The 21,066-nt window shown below is 34.6% G+C and overlaps 1 protein-coding gene across 1 annotated transcript in view; it reads left to right on the forward strand.

The window, feature by feature from the left end:
• The window catches only part of LOC138315266 (inositol 1,4,5-trisphosphate-gated calcium channel ITPR2-like), a 61,491-nt gene that overhangs the window by 33,937 nt on the left and 6,488 nt on the right, over window positions 1-21,066 (forward strand). The window contains exons 36-63 of the mRNA XM_069256154.1: window positions 742-826; window positions 1,695-1,882; window positions 3,479-3,592; window positions 3,885-4,056; window positions 4,346-4,450; window positions 6,656-6,727; window positions 6,866-6,995; window positions 7,172-7,310; window positions 8,150-8,308; window positions 8,619-8,775; window positions 9,391-9,488; window positions 13,382-13,484; window positions 13,838-13,888; window positions 14,487-14,705; window positions 15,038-15,166; window positions 15,306-15,455; window positions 15,949-16,050; window positions 16,393-16,476; window positions 16,717-16,902; window positions 17,138-17,243; window positions 17,547-17,662; window positions 17,796-17,965; window positions 18,255-18,395; window positions 18,875-19,036; window positions 19,222-19,333; window positions 19,609-19,732; window positions 20,018-20,193; window positions 20,572-20,724. Coding sequence (XP_069112255.1) covers window positions 742-826; window positions 1,695-1,882; window positions 3,479-3,592; window positions 3,885-4,056; window positions 4,346-4,450; window positions 6,656-6,727; window positions 6,866-6,995; window positions 7,172-7,310; window positions 8,150-8,308; window positions 8,619-8,775; window positions 9,391-9,488; window positions 13,382-13,484; window positions 13,838-13,888; window positions 14,487-14,705; window positions 15,038-15,166; window positions 15,306-15,455; window positions 15,949-16,050; window positions 16,393-16,476; window positions 16,717-16,902; window positions 17,138-17,243; window positions 17,547-17,662; window positions 17,796-17,965; window positions 18,255-18,395; window positions 18,875-19,036; window positions 19,222-19,333; window positions 19,609-19,732; window positions 20,018-20,193; window positions 20,572-20,724 — 3,703 coding nt within the window. The remainder of the gene's footprint in view (window positions 1-741; window positions 827-1,694; window positions 1,883-3,478; window positions 3,593-3,884; window positions 4,057-4,345; window positions 4,451-6,655; window positions 6,728-6,865; window positions 6,996-7,171; window positions 7,311-8,149; window positions 8,309-8,618; window positions 8,776-9,390; window positions 9,489-13,381; window positions 13,485-13,837; window positions 13,889-14,486; window positions 14,706-15,037; window positions 15,167-15,305; window positions 15,456-15,948; window positions 16,051-16,392; window positions 16,477-16,716; window positions 16,903-17,137; window positions 17,244-17,546; window positions 17,663-17,795; window positions 17,966-18,254; window positions 18,396-18,874; window positions 19,037-19,221; window positions 19,334-19,608; window positions 19,733-20,017; window positions 20,194-20,571; window positions 20,725-21,066) is intronic.

Below are 21,066 nucleotides of genomic sequence, written 5' to 3' on the forward strand. Positions count from 1 at the left end.
AAACTAATCTTGAGAACATCTTTAATCGATATACAAGTCGGGAATCAAGTTCTTTATATAATGTATAGTTAGAATTTGTGTGTCAACGAGAAAGTTCGTACTGGAAATATCGCAGTATGCACGATTCTTCAAATGAATGATAAAATGAGCAAACCTCCATTAGATCGAAATAGATTGTGACGTTCATAACCTGTGCTTATGTAAGAACCCGATATAAGAGAAGATATATAGAACTTGATTAGATAGATTATTTGAAGTTACCTTTACACTCTATCATCGTGGTCGTGTGCCGATGACCAACATGGTCATGCAGAAAGTTATTTATTAAATATAATCTAATGATATTGATAACATTACAGGGATGTAGTAAATCATAGTTAAATGGATTAGAGGAAATCATCAAGATAGCGATCTGCTGCGGTCATATTATCGCCATGATTTATGTTGGTTGTAAATGATACCGGAAATATCAAGTGGCATCACCACTACTCTAAATTGGCGAGGGAGGAACTTAAGTGGTATAAAAAATCCATGAAGAACGCAGTTGTACTTATACCATATATCAAAGTGTCAGTATCTAGTGTTTTTAGGTCGCTCAATATGGTATATACCCATGGGAACTATAACCTTCCGCTCGGATATGATTAGACCGATAATTACGGCTTCTTATTACTAATAAATAAAATAGTGATAAAAGTGGTGTAATATGTGATGGTTTTTTTTTATTGATTTTTATGACAGTGAGAAGATTTTAACCACTCCTAACCGGATATGTACATTACGATACTACCTCTGTTTACTTGATCTGCTGGCTATATGTGCCGAGGTAGGTATGATGAACTATGGAATGTCATCCCATAATGTCTTCCTTACATGTATTACTTAAAAGCCAGTGATTTTCTGTAACCTTTAACAAATAACACACGAGTGTGAAATGAATTCCACATCCAACAATCATTCAATCATTGATGACAATTAATGATTACTATTAACGTTGTTTCTCTTCGCTTACTGCAGCCCACAAAAATATAATTATTATGACCATACTGTTCAAATTCGCCATTCTCTCAAATATCGTAAAACAATTTATTCCAAATGGTTCTTATCTATCACTTTAGCTTCTACATAATCGATACTCAAGGGATACCTTCACTGTCAAAATATCTAACCCTGGGCTATGTCATAGTAAATCTGAATGTATTTTTAGGAGAAATGTTCTGGCTAATGACAGGCTTAAAGAGACTTCTTATACATATTACAAATAAGCAATGCCAAACTTCAAAGCCAGATATTCGATTAACTGAACTCTCTTGATATTTACCAAACACTGCCCTGTCTTATTGATATCGTCTACACCAGTTGTCGTACACAGAGTTTTAAGCTTTGTTATGAAATAGTCGAGACTTCAAGATCACAAAACAGTCTCAAATCTAAACCGATCTTTATGTAAGACTTAGCAAACACAATTGACGTTGCAATACGTTACGTCACATTTGATTGGCTAATCAAAAACTGAGGTCTAAAACCGATATAACTGTAGTGATTGGATATCTACTGTTTAATACCTTTGAATCCAAACATCGCTGACGAATTCAAAAAGAAGAAATAAGCTGTATGTTTGTTTTCGAAATCTAATATTTTTGTTTCATTTTTATACTCTCCTTTCTAAATACGAGAAATCTTATTTTAAACAGGGCGAAAACATGTTTATTGAGTCCCTGTGTCAGACCATCCTACCCATGGATGACCTTCTGTGGGTTCTCAACAAACCTAAGGTGGACGGTACCTGTAAGAAACCCTTCATCCGCTGTCTACACCACATCTACATGAAGAGTAATAACACCATGGTGGACACGGGTTCGGGCGAAATGTCTCACAACGAGTAAGTGTACTGTGGAGTGAAAAACTTCTGTCTGTCAAGAATTTATATATAGTTTCTGATATATTACCCTTCTTCATATTTCTGAAATCCTATTCTACGTTATTGATAGGTCTAAGGGTTCAAATACTTATGTTAAATACTTTTAACATTGCGAAAATTCATTTGTTATATTAATTCACAACTTGCATAAATATCCACGTTTACAGTCTATTGTCGTAGGTTTTAACCCAATTATGACAAAGAAGGAACTTGTTCTATCTTTACTAGACTACATCTCAAAATTTGCGCCCCTTTTCGGTTTAAGTATATTCTGCCGTATTCATTCCCTTTTAGAAATCATATGATTTCCGTCTGGCTGTGGCTCAAATAAATATTTTGTGTCGATCGCTAAATAAAGTACAAAAAATGTGAAAATATATCAAAAGTTTCCTTGGCATGCAAGTGCAAATTTGAGAAGATATATCATTTTCAAGTACATGTTATTGGCGGGCTATTACTTTTGATTTAGAATTAATAAGAGTAGATATTTTAGAATAGTTATGAATCAAGTTTTCATACACACTATTGTATATTTCTATGCTTTTCGTGCTCTACTGTTGTCTACTTTAACTTCTGGATAGTAATATTAATTCTTTTTAATTCACTCTTTACCTGTGATTGTTACTGTGTATATCTTCTTATCACTTTTCACTATAACTTTCCTCTGACAATATCACTCCTCACTGTTACCTCACTGTTTTTATTGCAGACTATTTTTCAGAGAAAGATGTAGTACCTTAATGTTTCAGCGGTAAACTTGTGTTGTGTGTGGTCAGAACGTACAGTGACGTCATTAGTTTATCATTTTAACCGATAGAAATCAAAGCAGTATTATTGTATGACATATTAAGTTTATATCGCAACAAGTTAAAGGCCAGTTTCAGTTAGTTATGTCAAAAGAAATCAGATATTCGCAAAACTGATTTAATCTTCTATAATTTGATAATATTGACATATTTGGTATTGATCTTGCGCTGATACAAATATTATTCTTTTCGAAATATACTGGAAAAAAATGAAAATAAAATTTTCGAACACCTATTATGTATATTGAATTGCAAATAGATCGTTAAATTATGCATGCATAATTGGTTAAATATCTAGCAGTAAAAATGTATTCCCCATTTTGAAAAAAATACGTCATTTTTTCATGGTGTTATTATTGCAGCAAAATGTGTAGAAATACCTTATTTGTTAGATATCTTATTTTTTTCATCTTTTATCCTATTTGTTTTATTTTAGTGCTTGTAGTGCTATTGGTGGTAAATACACTATTTGGAAATACGTGAGGGTAGAAGAATAAATAAAATGAACATCAGATATTTAGGCTATGATTAAAACATGTTGCATATAAAAAGAAAAACATGTATTTTTCTCATTTCAAAATTTCAGCAAAGCAAATGTTATACTCTACAAAAGATGTTGATTTCATTTCTTACTTTCAGAAATATTAGAGATGTCTAAAGAGTATTTGAAAGTTATTGACTGAACATAAAATTACGGATACTTAATTGTAAGATGAAATGATATGTAGGTAAATGTAGCCTTGTTTTATAGAGACCTCTGGGAATACTTGTCAAACCTGTCGATAGATATGAACCGACTAACTGATAGCATCAAAGAAGATCCCGACAAAATTGCCATTCATCTGAAAACAGCGCCAGAGAAAAGGTAAATGATTGTAATTTTCATATGACTTACAGTTTGTTTCAAATATCATTTTCATCAATTGTCTGCATCAAGATCCAAATCCATCAACAAGCTTAGCATTCATTTCTTGATCTGTTGTATTCTTCTGCAAAAAGTCAGTTCTATCAAGGTTAAGATCATCTGAGTTAAATTATGTACATTAAATGTATTATCAATGATGCAAATATATTCTTTAGAACATCATCCGTGATTTCCATGGGTTACTACTTACAGGTAGATAATACACATTTTGGTTTTTGTTCCCTCACCACAGCGGGTCTGCTAGTGCCACTGACTTCGAGTCCTCTGCCTACGGGAGTGTGTTGTACTTCCTGGAAGCAGTACTTCCGTTCCTGGAGTCATTCTATCGCGATTTCTATTACCCGGACCAAACCACATTTGGAAACGAGGTCGACGAAACAGATCATATGGCAAAAGCGGTTGTAGTAAGTTTTTTTCTGTTGTTAATTGAGCTTTCCCTATAGTTTACAACAACCTACAACGACATTGTAGAATACAAACAACCAACCATATCTATTAAAAAGACACAGGAGTTACAAAATACTTTTATATCATAACAAAGCAATCCTCGTTCAATTCTTGTTCAAATGAAATACCTTAACGAAAGCAACGGCCTAACTTTAAGCGTTAAAATCTGTTACAGCAATTGTATCGTTGTATTTGTTTTGGTTTTTTACTTGATCTGACCAGCTACTGTGACCTTTCCTGTTTCAGATGTTCTGTGAGATGGTTGGGCCTCTTCTCTACAAACCTACCCATATGAAGAACATGGTGAATTGTCTAACAGTCATTGTACCCATCTCAAATATGCCAAACTCGGTAAGGATGTTATTTGTGAATATGTTATCATCTGTATGAGTAGAAATAATTGGAGTATTGACAGTTAATTACCTTATTCATTGTACAATGTAGTTATATTTGCAGGGCAGACTAGATCATCGCGCTATTTGGCTATATTGAATACCGTATAGCCGGTTATTTTTGCAAGGATGACATTATCGCGATTCCGCGGCAATTTGCTATAATCACGGAATTTTAAACCACACATTGTTGAGAAATTGTTCAACAATATATACCATAAATACACTTATAGCCAAATCGCAAAAATGTAAACGCACTAAAAGGGACAATTCAATCTAAGAGAACATTAAAATTTGTACATATATCAGGAAAAAACTCAGTTCTAGTAGAAATTAGATCAGTCGGTTTTACTGTGATATGCTAGAAAAGCCCATGGTGGTAAATGCGTTTGAAACTTTCAAACTCGCTTGCTGTCCGCCATTACACATTGTGGTCGAACATCTGTATGCCGAACCCTGTCCCTAGCTCGTAGAGCAATGCAACTTTTGTCTAGAACTGCTCAAATCGCTCTGACAGTAGTGGTTTACCTTATTAGTTGAATTGTCCTGCATCAAATCATTTTATTACCTCCTCAGTAGTTATGTAGTTCATCTGTTTAACATGCGTGACTTTGACTCGGGTATGGGTACAGAGTACATACTGTACCTGCTTAATCGTATTGATCTACGATTTGTAATTACAACGGTATCAATTAAATTACTTAACGATGACGTGGAATTTGTCAATATATTGTGTTAAATGTTTCATAAGAAATGTAGAACAATATATTTATGCCATATTTTGCTTCTTGGTTATGTAAAAGAATTACAGATAAGTGAATTGTCCCTTTAAATGTAATTTTCACCTTTTTAGTTTAGAAAATTTTAACACGCGTAAATACCCGGCTATATTGTGATTCATCAATTAATTTTCATTGTTTACCCGTAGTATAAGCGCTTGGTGTTCATTTTAATTATATATATTATATTGTTTATATCTATGTCCAGGCAGTGTTGACCATTCTACATACAATAACGGTAACTTTTGTTCTTTAGGTTAGACCTTTGCTTCCAGTTCCCAAGATCCCCACTATTTCACATGCTAGCTAGAAGTGACTTACGTATACTAATAAACATTTTATCTCCGCTTAGCACTAACATGAAATGCACGTTTAGATGTGAGCTTTTTTTGAAGTTTTCTAAATAATCTTGAAAGTCTTTCCATATTTTCTCCAATTATCTACCAATGTGCTTTTCCCTGGTTGACAATTAGATATATATCATCAATGTACTTTAAATAGATCTTGTTATGTTTCTTCCTGGTTGTTTGATCCCCAACTCTATGTAAATATATCCTGATTATATTATTTATGATAAACAAGGTCAAAATGTTTGTTAGTTAGTTAATTTTCCGTCTTTGCAAATTACAGTTAGCTCCATTGCGGGTAGGTATCGATTGTTACGTCATTATTTTGAGAGCGCAATTCACGTCGTTTTCTCCGAAAAGTGTTGTTACCTTCGCAAACACATGACGTCACAATCAATACCTACTCACAGGGGCAGATTACTCTGTAATATGCAATTACAGAATGTTTCCATCAATATTTGCGGCTGCGGGAAGCCATATTCTTTCATGTGCGATTAAGATTCACATATATTGCGAACAGATTGTGTCCGCAAAGCACCATATGAGTCTTAATCAGTCAATTGCCACCCAAGTGTTCTTATGAATGAAATAACGAAGATAAGTTGGTTTACATAATCAAATGCATTAATTTACCGATGCGAAAATTTACATATATGATTATTTACTGCATCTGAAAAAAAACAATGTATTGATTTTGAGCATAGATGTATCGAAACATAATTGCACGCAAGTCATAAGTAGTTGTACAGTAGCATCTTCTTTAACAAGATATATCAAGTCATCAGTCCCTACATGTGTGTTAATTTGGTAAATAACCAACATGTGCGTGAATTTGGTAAATAACCAACATGTGCGTGAATTTGGTAAATAACCAACATGTGCGTGTATTTGGTAAATAACCAATGTGATAATAGCATTTATGAACAGACGCGATCACATTGAAAAATAGGAAGTATCCTTAAGATTGCGGTTTAATATGATAAGTGTTTTTTTTCGGTTTTGGTGTTTTGGTAATGTTTGTGCGAATGTGTTGTTCAGAACATTGACCACGTACTGGACCGGTTCTCCTCCGGGATCACTGTAGAAGACACCTCGAGTGCCGTTCGCAGGGTAAGTACCGTCTCACGCCATTCCTCGAACTCCATCACCGTTGATATATCTAACCCAATGTCAGTTATTAGTCTTTGGTGTTGCTGCAAAATACGTAAAAGATTGCATTTCACTACAAAAATGTGATTTCACTTTCAGGGAAATATAGAGTATTATGCAGATGAGGTTGAAATCAACTGCAAGTTCCGCACATTTGCCAAGAATGTGTCCGTGGTTTTCTTTGGACACAACAAAGTGCAGGCTCAACTGAAGGTCAAGTCCAACAGAGGTAAGTCCAAATTTGCAGAATTAGATAATACGATAAAATTTGTAATTGCTTTCACTGAAGGAGCATTACAATTGCATTAACATTGTAATTTTAAAACAAATACAAACAGAACAGTAGCACTTTTTTCCAGCTAATACAGTCATATTAAGTAAAATTATCACCCATTCTTACGACAGAATACACAGAGCTGGGCGGTAATGAAGAAATACCGTTAGGCGAGGAGTTCCAGAGTCACGTCAAATGCTTCGTTAATGCAAGCGAGAAAAAGGTGGACAAAAAGTTTGAACCAGCAGCTATCTTGATAGAACAGCTTCAGTAAGTACTGAGTCATTCTAAACTGTGTTTGTTATTTTAAACTACTTTTCGGATATGTCAAGATGTTTCAATTGATTTAAAAGTCATTTTGTACTAAATCGAATCTTGTTGAAATAAAAGTGAAAATAAAAAGAATAAAAATTCTATGCAATAGACGACTTTTTTTCACAATTCGTATTTCCCGCTTTACAGTTTATGCTTTGTTTATATGATTGGTCAATTTATATCACATGATCGTCATATACGTAACGGACATGCGCATATGTAATTTTTTTTAATTATTGTCCGTCTTTGAATGTAATTTTGCCCAATATGAAAAACATATATGTGCCAATTGCAATTATTACTAACCATACTGGTAATTGTCGGTGTTACTTTAATATGATGTGTCGCTCTTCAGGCCGCACCTTCACTCAAAAATCTTTTCCACAAATAATTTGAATTAAGTTAAAATAAATATTTTCGGCCACCTTCATGAAAGATGAGCCAGTTATCTACCAAAACCCATTGTTGTTCTGTTTATATTGATTATTCATTTTGAGTGAACAGAGCTTGCTGCTTTAATATTAGGACCTTTAGAATTGAGGGATACTAAGGAAGTGGTCTTTTGCTGTTTGTATACGGATAAGGGGGGAAACGCAGGTAGTTTTATTAAAATTATTCGACGTACATGTAGTTGTAGCGTCTTCATAAGATACAATGACGTTTTTGTATACATTTTGAAAATCACAATTTTTCTGTCGTGTTCTTCCTTTATGGATTGATCAAACAACAAAGACAGGTACTACTAAATTACGGCGGGTTATTGTTGTCTATATTGTATTGTACTATCTCTATAGCATATCGATGGGCCACAAGCGGATGAGTGAGGCAGCCAGACAGGAGATGGACGATCTAAATATTAAATGTTTACAACTTCTACGAGCCATTGTACACAATGAAGAACGCAAGATGCCGGAGGACTGGGAAACGAGGACTACAGAACCAAAAATAAAAAAGTTTGCAATATTTCACATTATTTTACTAGTAATCGCAATCTAAAATGTAACTAAATAAGTGCCTGTAATTTTAAATGAGGTAATAAGCAAACAAGTTATTTAACATTTTATAAAAATGGTTAGTTCCTGAATCTCAAAATTGTTTCCTCGCTTGAAAATTTCATAGTGTCAAAATGCAACCGTTTAAATAATAAATATCACGTATTAAATACCAAGTAAATGAGGAATTTCGTCCTTCATCATACCTTTCTCCAGGTGATATGCATTCATTATTTGTACTAAACCTGCATTATAATGTGAATGACTACAGGACCCTTAGGCTGATAACGGGGATACAGAACCTGTACGACCGGAAGGGAGCAATGAACAAGTCACTGCCACATCTGTCCACACGGAACGAGGAACTAGCCAAAGAAGTACTGGGCTTCCTGTGTATACTGCTGTTTAACGCCAATACCTCTGTACAGGTAAGGAATGTCGAATGTTATACATAATCAATCATACATAAAACTTGTCAAATCGATGGAATATGATACTGTACGTGTAATGATTTAAGCGGTATATAATTCTAGCGCCTTTCGTGCTCACGTCATCGTGCTAATTTAAATACAGCGTTAATACATGGGCATGGAGAGATGTAGCGCTAATAAGTCAATACCCCCTCAGAGCGTTAAATTGGCTAATTTAAGTACACGTACATTATAAACTTTACCGTAATACAGATTTATACCCTACCTAACCAAATTTCGAACCAAACATCGATTGGGTTTCCTAATTGGTTAAATATGACTTACTTATCTATGTCATTCTCGTTTGAATACAAATGTTTTAAAATTAGAAAGGATAATACAGATACAAATATACCGATGAATGATTATAATATTAATTACTTTTAATTTATCATTTATACGGATCTTTTTCTTAAAAGACTAGTTAAATTTGTTTTGCATCGATAACACGAAATTTTATCATTGATAAGAATTTTTTATAGTTAAAGGTGTTTTGCATCGTTATTTCGAAACATTCATAAGAATTTTTCCTAGTTAAAGTTTTTTTTACAATTTTTGTAAATTGTGTTGCAGCAATCTATGCTGAACTATTTCTTGTCGACAAGGGAGGAAGTATTCTTCATGGCAGTCCGAGATAGAATGGCATTATCTACCAACTCCATTAAGGAAAAGTAAGATTTACGTTAGATCAATTCATTTCATTACGAGATCTGTGGAATATATATACCATTCTTTTACATGTGAGACGCTTTTACAACAGGACATTTCTTCGTGTACCTAAGACGTCCATAACTGTTGATATACTTTTGAATAGGTGATATTGTGTAACACGTTAGATTTTCTTCAGTGGTAATGCAAAACAAAACACTTTCCAATTTAAGCCTTATTATTACATAAATTAGGGACTGGGGATTCTAAACTTACATCCAAAGTTCTATTCAATTTTATCATGCGCTGAATATGGTACATGTACATCAATGTTCATATCCGTTTTGTTTAGCTTTTTACATGTCTTGTTGAAATAATTACTTTCTACGATAGCATTCGGTGCCGAAATACAATTTAAGACATATATAAATAAACGACTATATTGATGATTTCCTACAAAGAAGGATTCTACATGATTTGCCACTTATATTCGTCGTATACAAAATACTTTAAGAGTTTGTTTAAATGGAAATGTTTTGCAGCCAATCACTTTGTCCACCCCTCACGTTAAAGTTTGCCCAACCCCTGTTATAATCTCCGCATCGCCTGTGACCTTGATAAGGAATGCGCCATTTGACCTTTTTTATCCCTACTCCCTTATACTCTACATCTCTGTTTCTGCTCCCAGTGTTAGCCCTGTATTCACCACAAACGAATGATATAACTTACCTTTCTCCTAACCGTTTGTTCTTTTCAATTCTTATGGCACTCTATAGTTCTATGCTGTTTTCCTAACCACTGACTGCAAGATAGCTTTATCGAGTACCCTTATTGATATATTGGTAAATTAACCTTCAATAGAATAAAAACTTTTTTGGAAATTGTCGAGGCCCCTTTCCTTTCTTGGTTGACACTAGTATCTTCAGCAATTGCCTTCTGATGGATTCTCTCTGTTGTACTTGGCTATTTTTGCTACCTATTCTATTTTCGACCCGCCCTTTTAATTACCCACCCGGTATTCCCATTCCCACTTTGATCGCTTTGCGCTCCAAGTTAAAGATCACCACTTTAGCCCCGTCCTTTAACCCTAGAACCCTGTTTCCTCTCTGTTTTTGATCCACCTCTATTTTGTCCTCTCTTTCAAGCCTGAGATAACCTCTCCCTGTCAGTGTGTCCCGCCTCCTTTTTCTGTTTGTCACGTCACTCTATTTTTACCCAACCCTTTAAATCTCATTCTACGACCCTCTGTGTTTGCCTAACCCTTCAATCCCCTGGTTACACCCTCTCTGTGTTTGCCCTGCCCTTCTGTTTTTGCCCCGCCCCTTATATCCCGTGATACCGTCCCCTGGTTACACCCTCTCTGTGTTTGCCATGCCCTAATGTTTTTGCCCCGCCTCGTATAACCAATGATACCATCCCGTGGTTACATCCACTATGTAGGTGCCCCTCCCTTTTGCTTTTGCCGCGCCCCTTATATATCCCATGATACCACCCCTTGGTTACACCCACTATGTAGTTGCCCCTCCCTTTTGTTTCGCCCCGCCCCTTATATTCCGTGATAGCACCCCTTGGTTATACCCGCTAGGCAGTTGTCTCTCCCTTTTGTTTTTGCCCCGCCCCTTGTATCCCGTGATACAATTCCCTGGTTACACCCGCTCTGTGTTTGTCCCACCCTTTTGTTTTGCCCCTCCCTTTATATCCCATGATACCATCCCCTGGTTATACCCTCTATGCAGTTGCCCCTCCCTTTTGTTTTGCCCCTCCCCTTATATCCCATACTACCATCCCCTGGTTACACCCATTACGTAGTTGCCCCGCCCTTCAGTTTTTGCCCCGCCCCTTAGATCCCATGATACCATCCCCTGGTTACCACCCTCTCTGTGTTTGCCAATCACGTTTGAACCTGTTGTGTTGTACCTACTAACCCTATATATTACCTTTCACGGTTGTGTACACAGAACTCTGCTGAGTAGGTGCGTTTCTCACAGTCCATTTTTACAGTATTTTGTTTACCTCCTTAGATCTGCTTCTAGATGCGCATGCGTGTCTGCATCCTGATTGCATCCGGTGTGTTCGAGTGATTGTCAATCCGCATGGACGTTTTAAATGTTGTTTCAGATTGTAATAATATCTATTTCTTTAAACGAATGATTCGTTCATAAGTAATTCCATGAACGATGACGTAATTTATTTTTGTATTGTGCAATTCTGAAATATGGAAAACTGGATGTATGATGTGCGCAAAATTTAACTTAAAATCCACTTTTCGATTTTGCTGTTACGCAATGTGAACAATATTGAGTGATATGGACGTAAGATTCAATCAGGCACCAGACATTCCATGTAAGTTATTTTTGTTTGAATTTATTTTGTTCTGAGAAGTCATCAACATGGTAAGATAATCACCAATTTAAAATGTACAGCTTGTTCTAGCTTTTTCGCAGTTTTAAAGAATTGACAATTTTTATATTTTTCAAGTTCATTCCAAACCTTAATATCTGCACACATTTTATTTTAGACAACTTATGTACACTTTTGGGAAACCTTAGTATATGAAATTATTGATGTAATTTAACAATTATGATGCCAAGAAGGATTAAACATCAACAACATCAAAGCTAATAACCTAATGGCTAAATGGCAATGTATACTTATTTTTTTTTACAATAGATTCATCGATATACTAGCAACAAGTCATTTCAGCAATATAGTCTTACGACAGCAATAGTTACATAGCTAGATACATGAATATATATGTGATATTTTCTTGTTATTGAATGCAATAACTAGAATATATTTGGTGTCCCAATGTAGTATCCCTCCTTTTATCCTATTTACATGTATGTCTCGCTTTGAAGAAAGACCAGGCAAATTATTATTTTCTTTAGGTGTAGAATTGCCCTTTTTACGTTATGAAATATATTGTAGATTCCCTTTTTGTATAAAAATCAAATGCGAAAGTTTTTTGTAATATTTCTGATCTGAATTTCGTGTCATGTGAGGGATAACTGCATACATTTATTTATAATTTGTAAAATATCCATGCAAGTAAAACTCTGTTGATACTAAAAAAACTAAATCCATTAAATAATTAGTGTACGTCTGTGGTGCACTTTCTATTGATATAACCTATACATAATATAATGTAGATATAGCAAGAGTTTAGATGCATGTATGAATACGATTTATCTTCTTTAGATAATACTTAACATTGTTATTAGGATAATTGATTATACCTAGCACCATTTTTTATAGTTCATCTTCCTTCGATCTCGTAATATCACTCGTGTCAATGATAGATATGCATTGCATGCCAGTGATATTAGTGTTTGTGAAATCAGAATCGAAATTGCAGATTACATCTTCTCATTTATCGTAATACTTTTTGTGTAAACATTAACATTTTAAGACAAATGTAATATTTGTGATGACTGACTTGTTTCATACTTAATGATATCGTTCTTAATTCTTTTTACAAAAGAAGCTGCATGAGACACGTCCATTTACTAATAATATGATATACAATTTGTTTTATTATTCCTTTTTTCCAGCATCGTCCTCATTTTTATTTTATTTCTTAGTAACAAGAATCAAGTTCTCTGATAGAATATCTATAAAGTTATTGTTTAAATGATATTTCAATGCTATTTTGTTTTCTATACCAACGTGTATTCGTTTCAAGATAACAGTAAGGACAAAAATAGTAAAAAGAACAAAACAATTGTGATGAATATGTAAAAACATATTTTATTTTAATTTGGTGTCCAAGTATACTTACGTTTGAATACTTGCGTTAGTTTCCAACAGATCATACAACGCTGAGACATCTACTAAATAAATATAATAATTCTTTTCGCGGCATATTACGAAAATATGTTACATACAAATCCCTCTGATCTTGATGTGTTCGTTCTAGGCGTTCTCTCCAAGCCCAACAAGATGCCAAGAAGAAGGATGCTACCGATACGTTCGGCACTAAGCTAAGGAAAGGTTTCCCCGTCAGTATCATGGCTCTCAAGGTAAATACACACATTGTGACAGTCTAATAATAATATAAGCATATCTCAATGAAATGAAAACAGTTGGTGAATATAACACTTACTGAAGTGTGATATTGTCATTACGAAAAAAAAAGACAAAAATAAGAGTTATACTGCTTAAGTTCGCTTTTTATACGAAATATGAAAAATCTACAAAACTTTTCATGCACAATGTATTTCTCAAAATGTCAGACTCCATACGTCTCCATACTGAAGAGTAGCAAATTTATATATGAAACAAAGACACGGGTATAACGATGACTTTTCTTGGCTGCAAACCATTGCCATTTCTAGTTACAGATAATATTTGTCTTAATCCTTTCCACTTTCAGCAAATCCAGGCTTATGAGGATGCCCTTCGTCAACAGCGTCTATCGGGATGGGTAAGTTATAACAACGAAACAGAAATAAAATGCACTACAAATAAAGAAACAATCTGGAAGATAGAATGATCAATTAATTTAAACATAATTTTATTCCCATACTTTATCTCGATGAAATTTAAGCGCTAAACCAGCTTCAACCATGTCTTCATTTGTGCGATTTCTATATAGTATAGGATTTTTATGTACATGTATATCAATTAATTCCACAATAATTAACTGTTTTTAGTTATGTATCTATAATATCTTATCAACTGCTATCGTTATTTTTGGACGACATCGTAGATGAAATGTGTATTGAATTTTATCATAGTGTTTGTTGTCTTTTGTTGTTTTTTGGATGTTTTTGAGGGGGTGAGGGTGTTTTAATGTCAATTAGCACAAATACACAAAAAACAATATAAATATATTCCTCGTTTAATGTTTGATGCTTAACAGTAACTTTGGCATAATATTGCCTTTGATGCAACTTGGTTTAAAGAATTAAACATCTTATAAATCATACAAGGTTAAGATAAATGGGTTTTGTCTTTCGCTGGATCTTAATACGCGTATTTATAGCTTCTTTAGGATTTATTGGTTTTCGGTTTTTTTTTAGTCGAGGCGACGCCCACCTAGCGTAAAATGTAAGAAGAAAAAGAAAGACAAGAAACCAAAAGCTCCAAAGGAGAGAAAGAAAAAACCGTCTAAGGTGAAGGATTCCTCTGCTAATGGACTTAAGAAGGAAGTATCATTTGCATCGCCACTATCTAAGGAGGACCAGACGCTCCTTGTAAACCAAGATATGGAAACAGAGCTAGTCGCTATAAAGATAGAGGTAGTGTAGATTACTTATGCATCTGATTCATTTTGTAAAAACAATATACTTCTTATAATATTTATACATATTAAGACCGTTAAATCTGAATGTTGCATCTAGTTCATTATATTGATTATATTAGCTTTATGAAAATCCGACCTCTGTTTAAGCTCTTTATTTCATTTCAGTTGAATCTTATAGATTTACCTTCAGTGTCAAGGCCTTTCTATAAAATAATAACATTAAATATAATGATTAGATGGTCTGGTTAATCTCCAAATTAGTTTCCCTAGTAGCGCTGTGTCTTAACACTATTTTTAATACACAATTTTGAACGGAATATTTTAAAGGACCCACCTGAGCCAGAACCACAAAATACAGAGGATGATTCGCCGTTGGAGTATAGGAACGATGGATATATTGAACTTGTACTCAAAGTCATGGCGCGCATGTGTGATGGTCAGAATGCGCATCTACAGGTATTAATCTTACGTCATATCCGGTTTCTAATATGATTTCATTTCATGTTGCATTTATGCTTGTACCATTAAACACTGTTCAGTGATTTTACCAATGGATTTGTTGGTTGTCTTGTTATCGGTTAACGTTGGATTACAGGATTACCTACGAGAACAACCGGATAACGTCAAGTCCTTCAACATTATAGCCGAGGTGACAAGGTTCTTGAATGTGGTTTACTCCAACATAACGGGTAAAAACATCGACCTGGTCATCCAACTCTTCGACACGATGAACGAGTTCACAGCAGTATGTATAACCATTAGGGAGAGGACTTATATAAGCATAGCCTGCTGCTTAATCTCTATTACATCAAATTCTTTAATAAAAATATTTTGAAATGAAATGTGTAACCATCTTTAATTACTCACCTACTTGATAGTGTTCATTTTTAACCTTTTCAGTTATTTTGCGATGCTTGCTTACCACCAAATGTCGTAGCGCTTAATAGCACTTTCAAATAAAATTCTGATAAAGACCATCCGAAGAAAAATATTTTATTTTTTTTGTAGTCTTCTTCGTGTGACATTCAGCCATAAAATGATAATCACATTTCATGAGTATATCATTAGCCACGAAATGCTTAAAATACCATAAAAAGAAACTAACTTCTAATCCGAAAAATGATGACTCATTTACTAAAACGACTTATCCAAGGATAAGGGGAGAGAATCCTGTTTAGAAACAACTGCATTATTAAGTTAAGCATATACTAACTACATCACATGTTCTCTGTTTACAGGGGAATCAGGAAAACAGAATCGTCATTTACGACAACAAAATCATCGACTACATTAATTTTATCCTGAGAGCTGGTGACATTGAGTATTGTTCGACAGAGAAGGTAAGCAAACCGCTGGTGTTATGATGGTCGGTATACCGTATGTTATCGTAATTTTATTATGGAAATTACATATTTATAAACAAAATACAGTTTAGTTAACATACTTACCTTTTGGTACATTGTTTTTAAAATTGACAAAAATATGCGGAGATGCAATCTTTTCCCCGATATTCCAGCTTTCAAAGGCTGTCATAGTTCGATAGTGGTTCAAAACCTGTTCGAAGCATCAAGTAATGAAATCATAACTCAAATGTAAATATGGGTAATTTAGCCAAATAGATATGTCCCCTAATTGTGCAAAATTATTCAGAATAAGTACTTTAAACTATATTTTCCTCACAGATACTTGGTTTAAGAGAGAGTATCGCCAACTTGATTCTGTCGCTGATAGAAGAAAACGGACATGGTGCATCAGAGCTGACAGTGGTAAGGGAGGATTTGGGAGAAAGATTTTACTAGAAGTTTCATTTTATATAAAATATATAAATCTGAAAAATACAAGCACAAATGTCTTTAGTCACAAAGTTATCAACCACGAAATGCGATACAATATCATTACCGTTAAGATACATATTCTTAAAACTGTTCATTTACGTACTAAAACAAACAAACCTAACAAAAAACAAATTTTGTTCTTTTCATTATTTGTTTTATTTTCATTCACAGGAAGTAAAAGACACTCTAGACAAGAAATCGGTACTCCAGTTACTCACGGAATGTTACGAGATGCATCAGCCTGACAAGAAAAAGTTGGAAGAGTTGAAGAACATCACAGCAGGCGAAGTCGTGGTACCACAGTCCATGATCAAATCGTTCGCCTTTGCCGGGGGCAGTTTTCTACAGGGTGTCATGGTATTGTAAAATTATGATATATAAATGTTTTAGGTACGAAAGACGAACACAAATCTTTCTTATTCTGTAAATATGTTTATATACAATGTTATTTTATTCATTACTGCAACATCGATTTATCAACAATTGTTTTACTGAAAATCGGTGGCTAACTAGAAAATGACCATCTCGCAAAGGTCCTTTGTAAACTGATTTTTGCGCTTGAAATTCTATTGGTTTTTTTCTAAACTCATAGGGTAACCAGAAGGACGAGATGGCCGATGTGTACATGGATGTCGGTTTCCGGTTGTATCTTATACTTGCCCGTATGGTAGATGTCGATCCCAAACTAATCGACCACCGTGAGTATACCTGATAATTATGTAACAGTTATGATTTTCTTGATGCATTTTCTCTCAAATGGGCTCATTCTAACCAATGGGAACTCCTTGGGAATTCTTGAAAGAAAGTGTTTTTTCCGTACTTGCCGGAAAGACCCGAAGATGTCCGATTGGTTTTTAACATGTCCATAATGTGTTGTTACGGCTGAATTATCTAATTATCCGTTAGAAACGATTGATATTAAATCACATGTGTACTGCTCAGCAGCATCTTTTAAATGAAATTAAGCTTTTAATTGGTACGGCATATTTTTTAATCGCCAGTGAGGATGCAGCCCTTACAATTGAAGGCATTTAACTTCTACAAGAAGAATTGTATGTCTATAGAGCTAGTCAAGGATGACGAACTCCAAAAGGTCAACTTCCGGGTTAAAAACAAGGTAGTGTATTATTTCAATACATAAGTGACATATATCTGGTATTTTGTATGAAAATAAACAGTAGAATGAATATATAACAGAAATTGTGATTCATATATCATTTATTTCTATTTTTGATAAAAATTTGTTTCAGCGAGTCTTGCGAGAGGAAGTCAAAGAGAGTCTCAAATGGAATGTCGACCGTTCATCTCCTAGTAACAAAATCCGAGATGTCATGGAATGGACGAAGGACATCATGAAAGACATAGCTTACCAGAGGAAGATTCTTAGTAATCCGATAGCAATAGGACTGACAAAAGGCTGGTACGTAGTATATATCCTCTTAGATATGTTATTCAATATACATAAGCCTAGCAAAAGACTAGTCCAGTAAAGATATGTCTAGCTGCATCCACCTTATCAAGGTCGGCATTCACAAAAGGTTGATCTCATAAAAATATATGTTCAAATTTGAAGTTTGAAAAGTAAAAAAGCAAAGACAAAAATCCAAAAGATTTTGGATGAAATTCAGATTCGTACAAGTAGTTTTGTGGGGCAAGTTAACAGAATCTACGATCAGTTACTCAAAAGCTTAAATGGATGTCTGTTAAAGGTTAATATGGAACCATATGGTGACTATCCTGAGTTTTGCCATCAACATCCTGATGCTGGTCACCTGGCAGGCTAAAGCGTCCTTGGCAACCCCCGGTCTGATGACGGATAATACTACCGCGATACCGCCCAGTTTAGTCGAGTAGGTGTTATATTATCTCCTGTTCTGGCACTGAGAGATTCAATGATTTAGTATTGTAATCGATGAATTGTTTTACATTTAACGAGTACCTTTATTTCTAAAAGAATCAAACATGCCGTGAAATTATTTTAAGTTAATGACTTACTGCACTGTCAGGGAGGATATATTTTCGCACTTTTGCAAGACATTGCTATCATCGTGAATTGTTACGCGGAATAATGGGAAATGGTTGAACCATGGATACTCTTAAGGTTATACTAGCAAATATTAATAATGACACTCACTCAATTTTCTCATTTGCAGCAAAATCTCGAAAATTTTGCCCAGTATAAAAAAATCGGCTATACGGTATATTGTTAAACTGATTTTCCTCCGATATATCAACACGAAAATTTATTCCATAAGAATAAAACTAGCTTCCAATAATTTATCTCTACAGGCTTGTTACCTTAATCTCATTTACTTGTTATGTTTTCCAGTCCGATACCCGTTATAAAGACACTAACGGTAAGCGAGTACGAGATGGCTATCTACACCCTAGGAGGACTACATAACTTCTTCACCCTGCTCGTCTTCATCAGCTACTTCGTCGGCAACCATCCCAGAATGCCTCACTTCCGTGCCATATTCACTTCTTTGCGGTAAAACATATTTTGCACACAAACCAATGTCAATGAATCAGTATAAAGTGTTTTTGCAAATTCAGATATTTGTCTTATTTCGGTACCTTTGATTGACATTACAAAGTTTATTTCCTTTGAACAATTTCTTAAACAATTAAAACCAATCATGATATTCTATTTTAGTTGTGTGATTGTGATTGCAGAAAAACGTGCTCACGCAAGAAGAAAGATGATGAGTTAGAAGAAGACAAAAAGAAGAAACACCAGTCAAAACTTGACGCCAAACTTTTCAGTTTTACTACATTTTACTATATAGTAAGAACCCGAAAATACAATCTGCATGTTTAAAATTACTTGTATTATGGAAGTTGCTGCGTCATACGTTAGCGTACGCAAATAACTTTTTTATGAAATCTCTCCGCGGTTTATCCGGAGCACAAATGAGTTCAAACGTTTGTTCCTTACAGATAAATATTATGCATTATGGATGTATACTGCTACAGACAAGATATTGTTGCTCTGCAAATATTTCCTTTTTAAGAAGTTAAGAATCGAGAAACCGTGTCAACAGTTTGTTTTTACATCTACAGGCATTCCTTGGCCTTTCGGTAGGTGGCACTGTCTACCATGGGTACTTCTTTGCATTCCATCTTCTGAACATCGTCAACAACAACCAACTACTCGGGGGAGTAATCAAGGCCGTCACACAAAACGGTAACAAATGATAATAAAAACTGTCCCAATAAAATACATTAATATAGCATCGACGGTTCATCGATAATATTCCTCGCAGCACAATTTTTATCACCATTATATGTATGTTTTATGTATACACAGAAACTTTGTTCTTATTTAAAACATACTTGTTTACATATTATCTCCACAAAAAAAAACGATTTTCCTTTACTAATCAACGTCAAATATAGGAAAGTCATTGTTATGGGCAGATTAGTCAATGGTTATAATAATGATGGTATTTTTTTGTATTTCTGTTGCTAGGGAAGTCGTTGCTATGGGTAGCAGTCCTGGGTCTGTGTGTGTTTTACCTCTATGGTATAGTAGGGTTCGCCATGATGAGGAGTATGTTCCAACCAAGTGACTATCTGTACTGTGACACGCTATGGCAGTGTACGATCACGGTTGTTCGGTACGGGCTGATTGGAGACTTGTTCGAGGTAAGTACGATTAAAAAGTTCAATCCCTTATGTTAGATACGGACTTAAAATAGCATACACCATTTATTTTCATTATAATCCCGTCGTCAAGGAACCAGCAAGGTAGTTTTTAATGAAATCTAGGTTTATTCTTGAAATCATTCAAAGATTTCATTTAAAATTCACTTGATATCAAATCTAATATTTAAACATAACTTAGCTCAAATATGTAAACTACATAATAAGGCATAGCAATACTGAGGTAATAACGGGTTGTGATATTTCTTAGTTCACGCTCCCAGCATAATTCCCATGCAGCTATAGCATCGACACAAATGTTCGCATTGCAATCAAACCACGCTTAGCATCCCCATAAGCGTTTTATTTTTTCATGAACAGGTAATGAAGGCACACAGGTTGGAGGCCACCTTTCAGAAGTTTGGCTTTGTCGTTCTCTATCACGTCTCCTTCTTCATCTTCATCACGACGATTGGTCTCAACATCATCTTCGGCATCATCGTCGATACTTTCTCCGAGCTAAGGGATCTTAAGGTCAGAATTATTTTTTTTTATTTTTCATTTTTTTTTCATTCAAACATAATATTTCATCAAAATATAAAATCAATGATAGGAAAAGCGTTTCCTTTGAATTTAACTTTTTATAGAACGAATACATGTACCCGGCGTACTATACCTTTCGGCCGGGTACGAAATGGTCCCTATATGTCATAGTGGAGCACTGCCTCAGAAAATCACTCGGGCACAATTTTCTTTACTTATTTGTAGGTTTCAAATTAATTTAAACTATTATACCTGCATTTATATACTATTTTGTCAAAAAAAACATAACGATCATTCTTAATATCTACTTTACCGCTCATAAGACGTCAAATT

The sequence above is a fragment of the Argopecten irradians genome, chromosome 2 (assembly GCF_041381155.1).
Source record: "Argopecten irradians isolate NY chromosome 2, Ai_NY, whole genome shotgun sequence".
Classification (NCBI taxonomy): domain Eukaryota; kingdom Metazoa; phylum Mollusca; class Bivalvia; order Pectinida; family Pectinidae; genus Argopecten; species Argopecten irradians.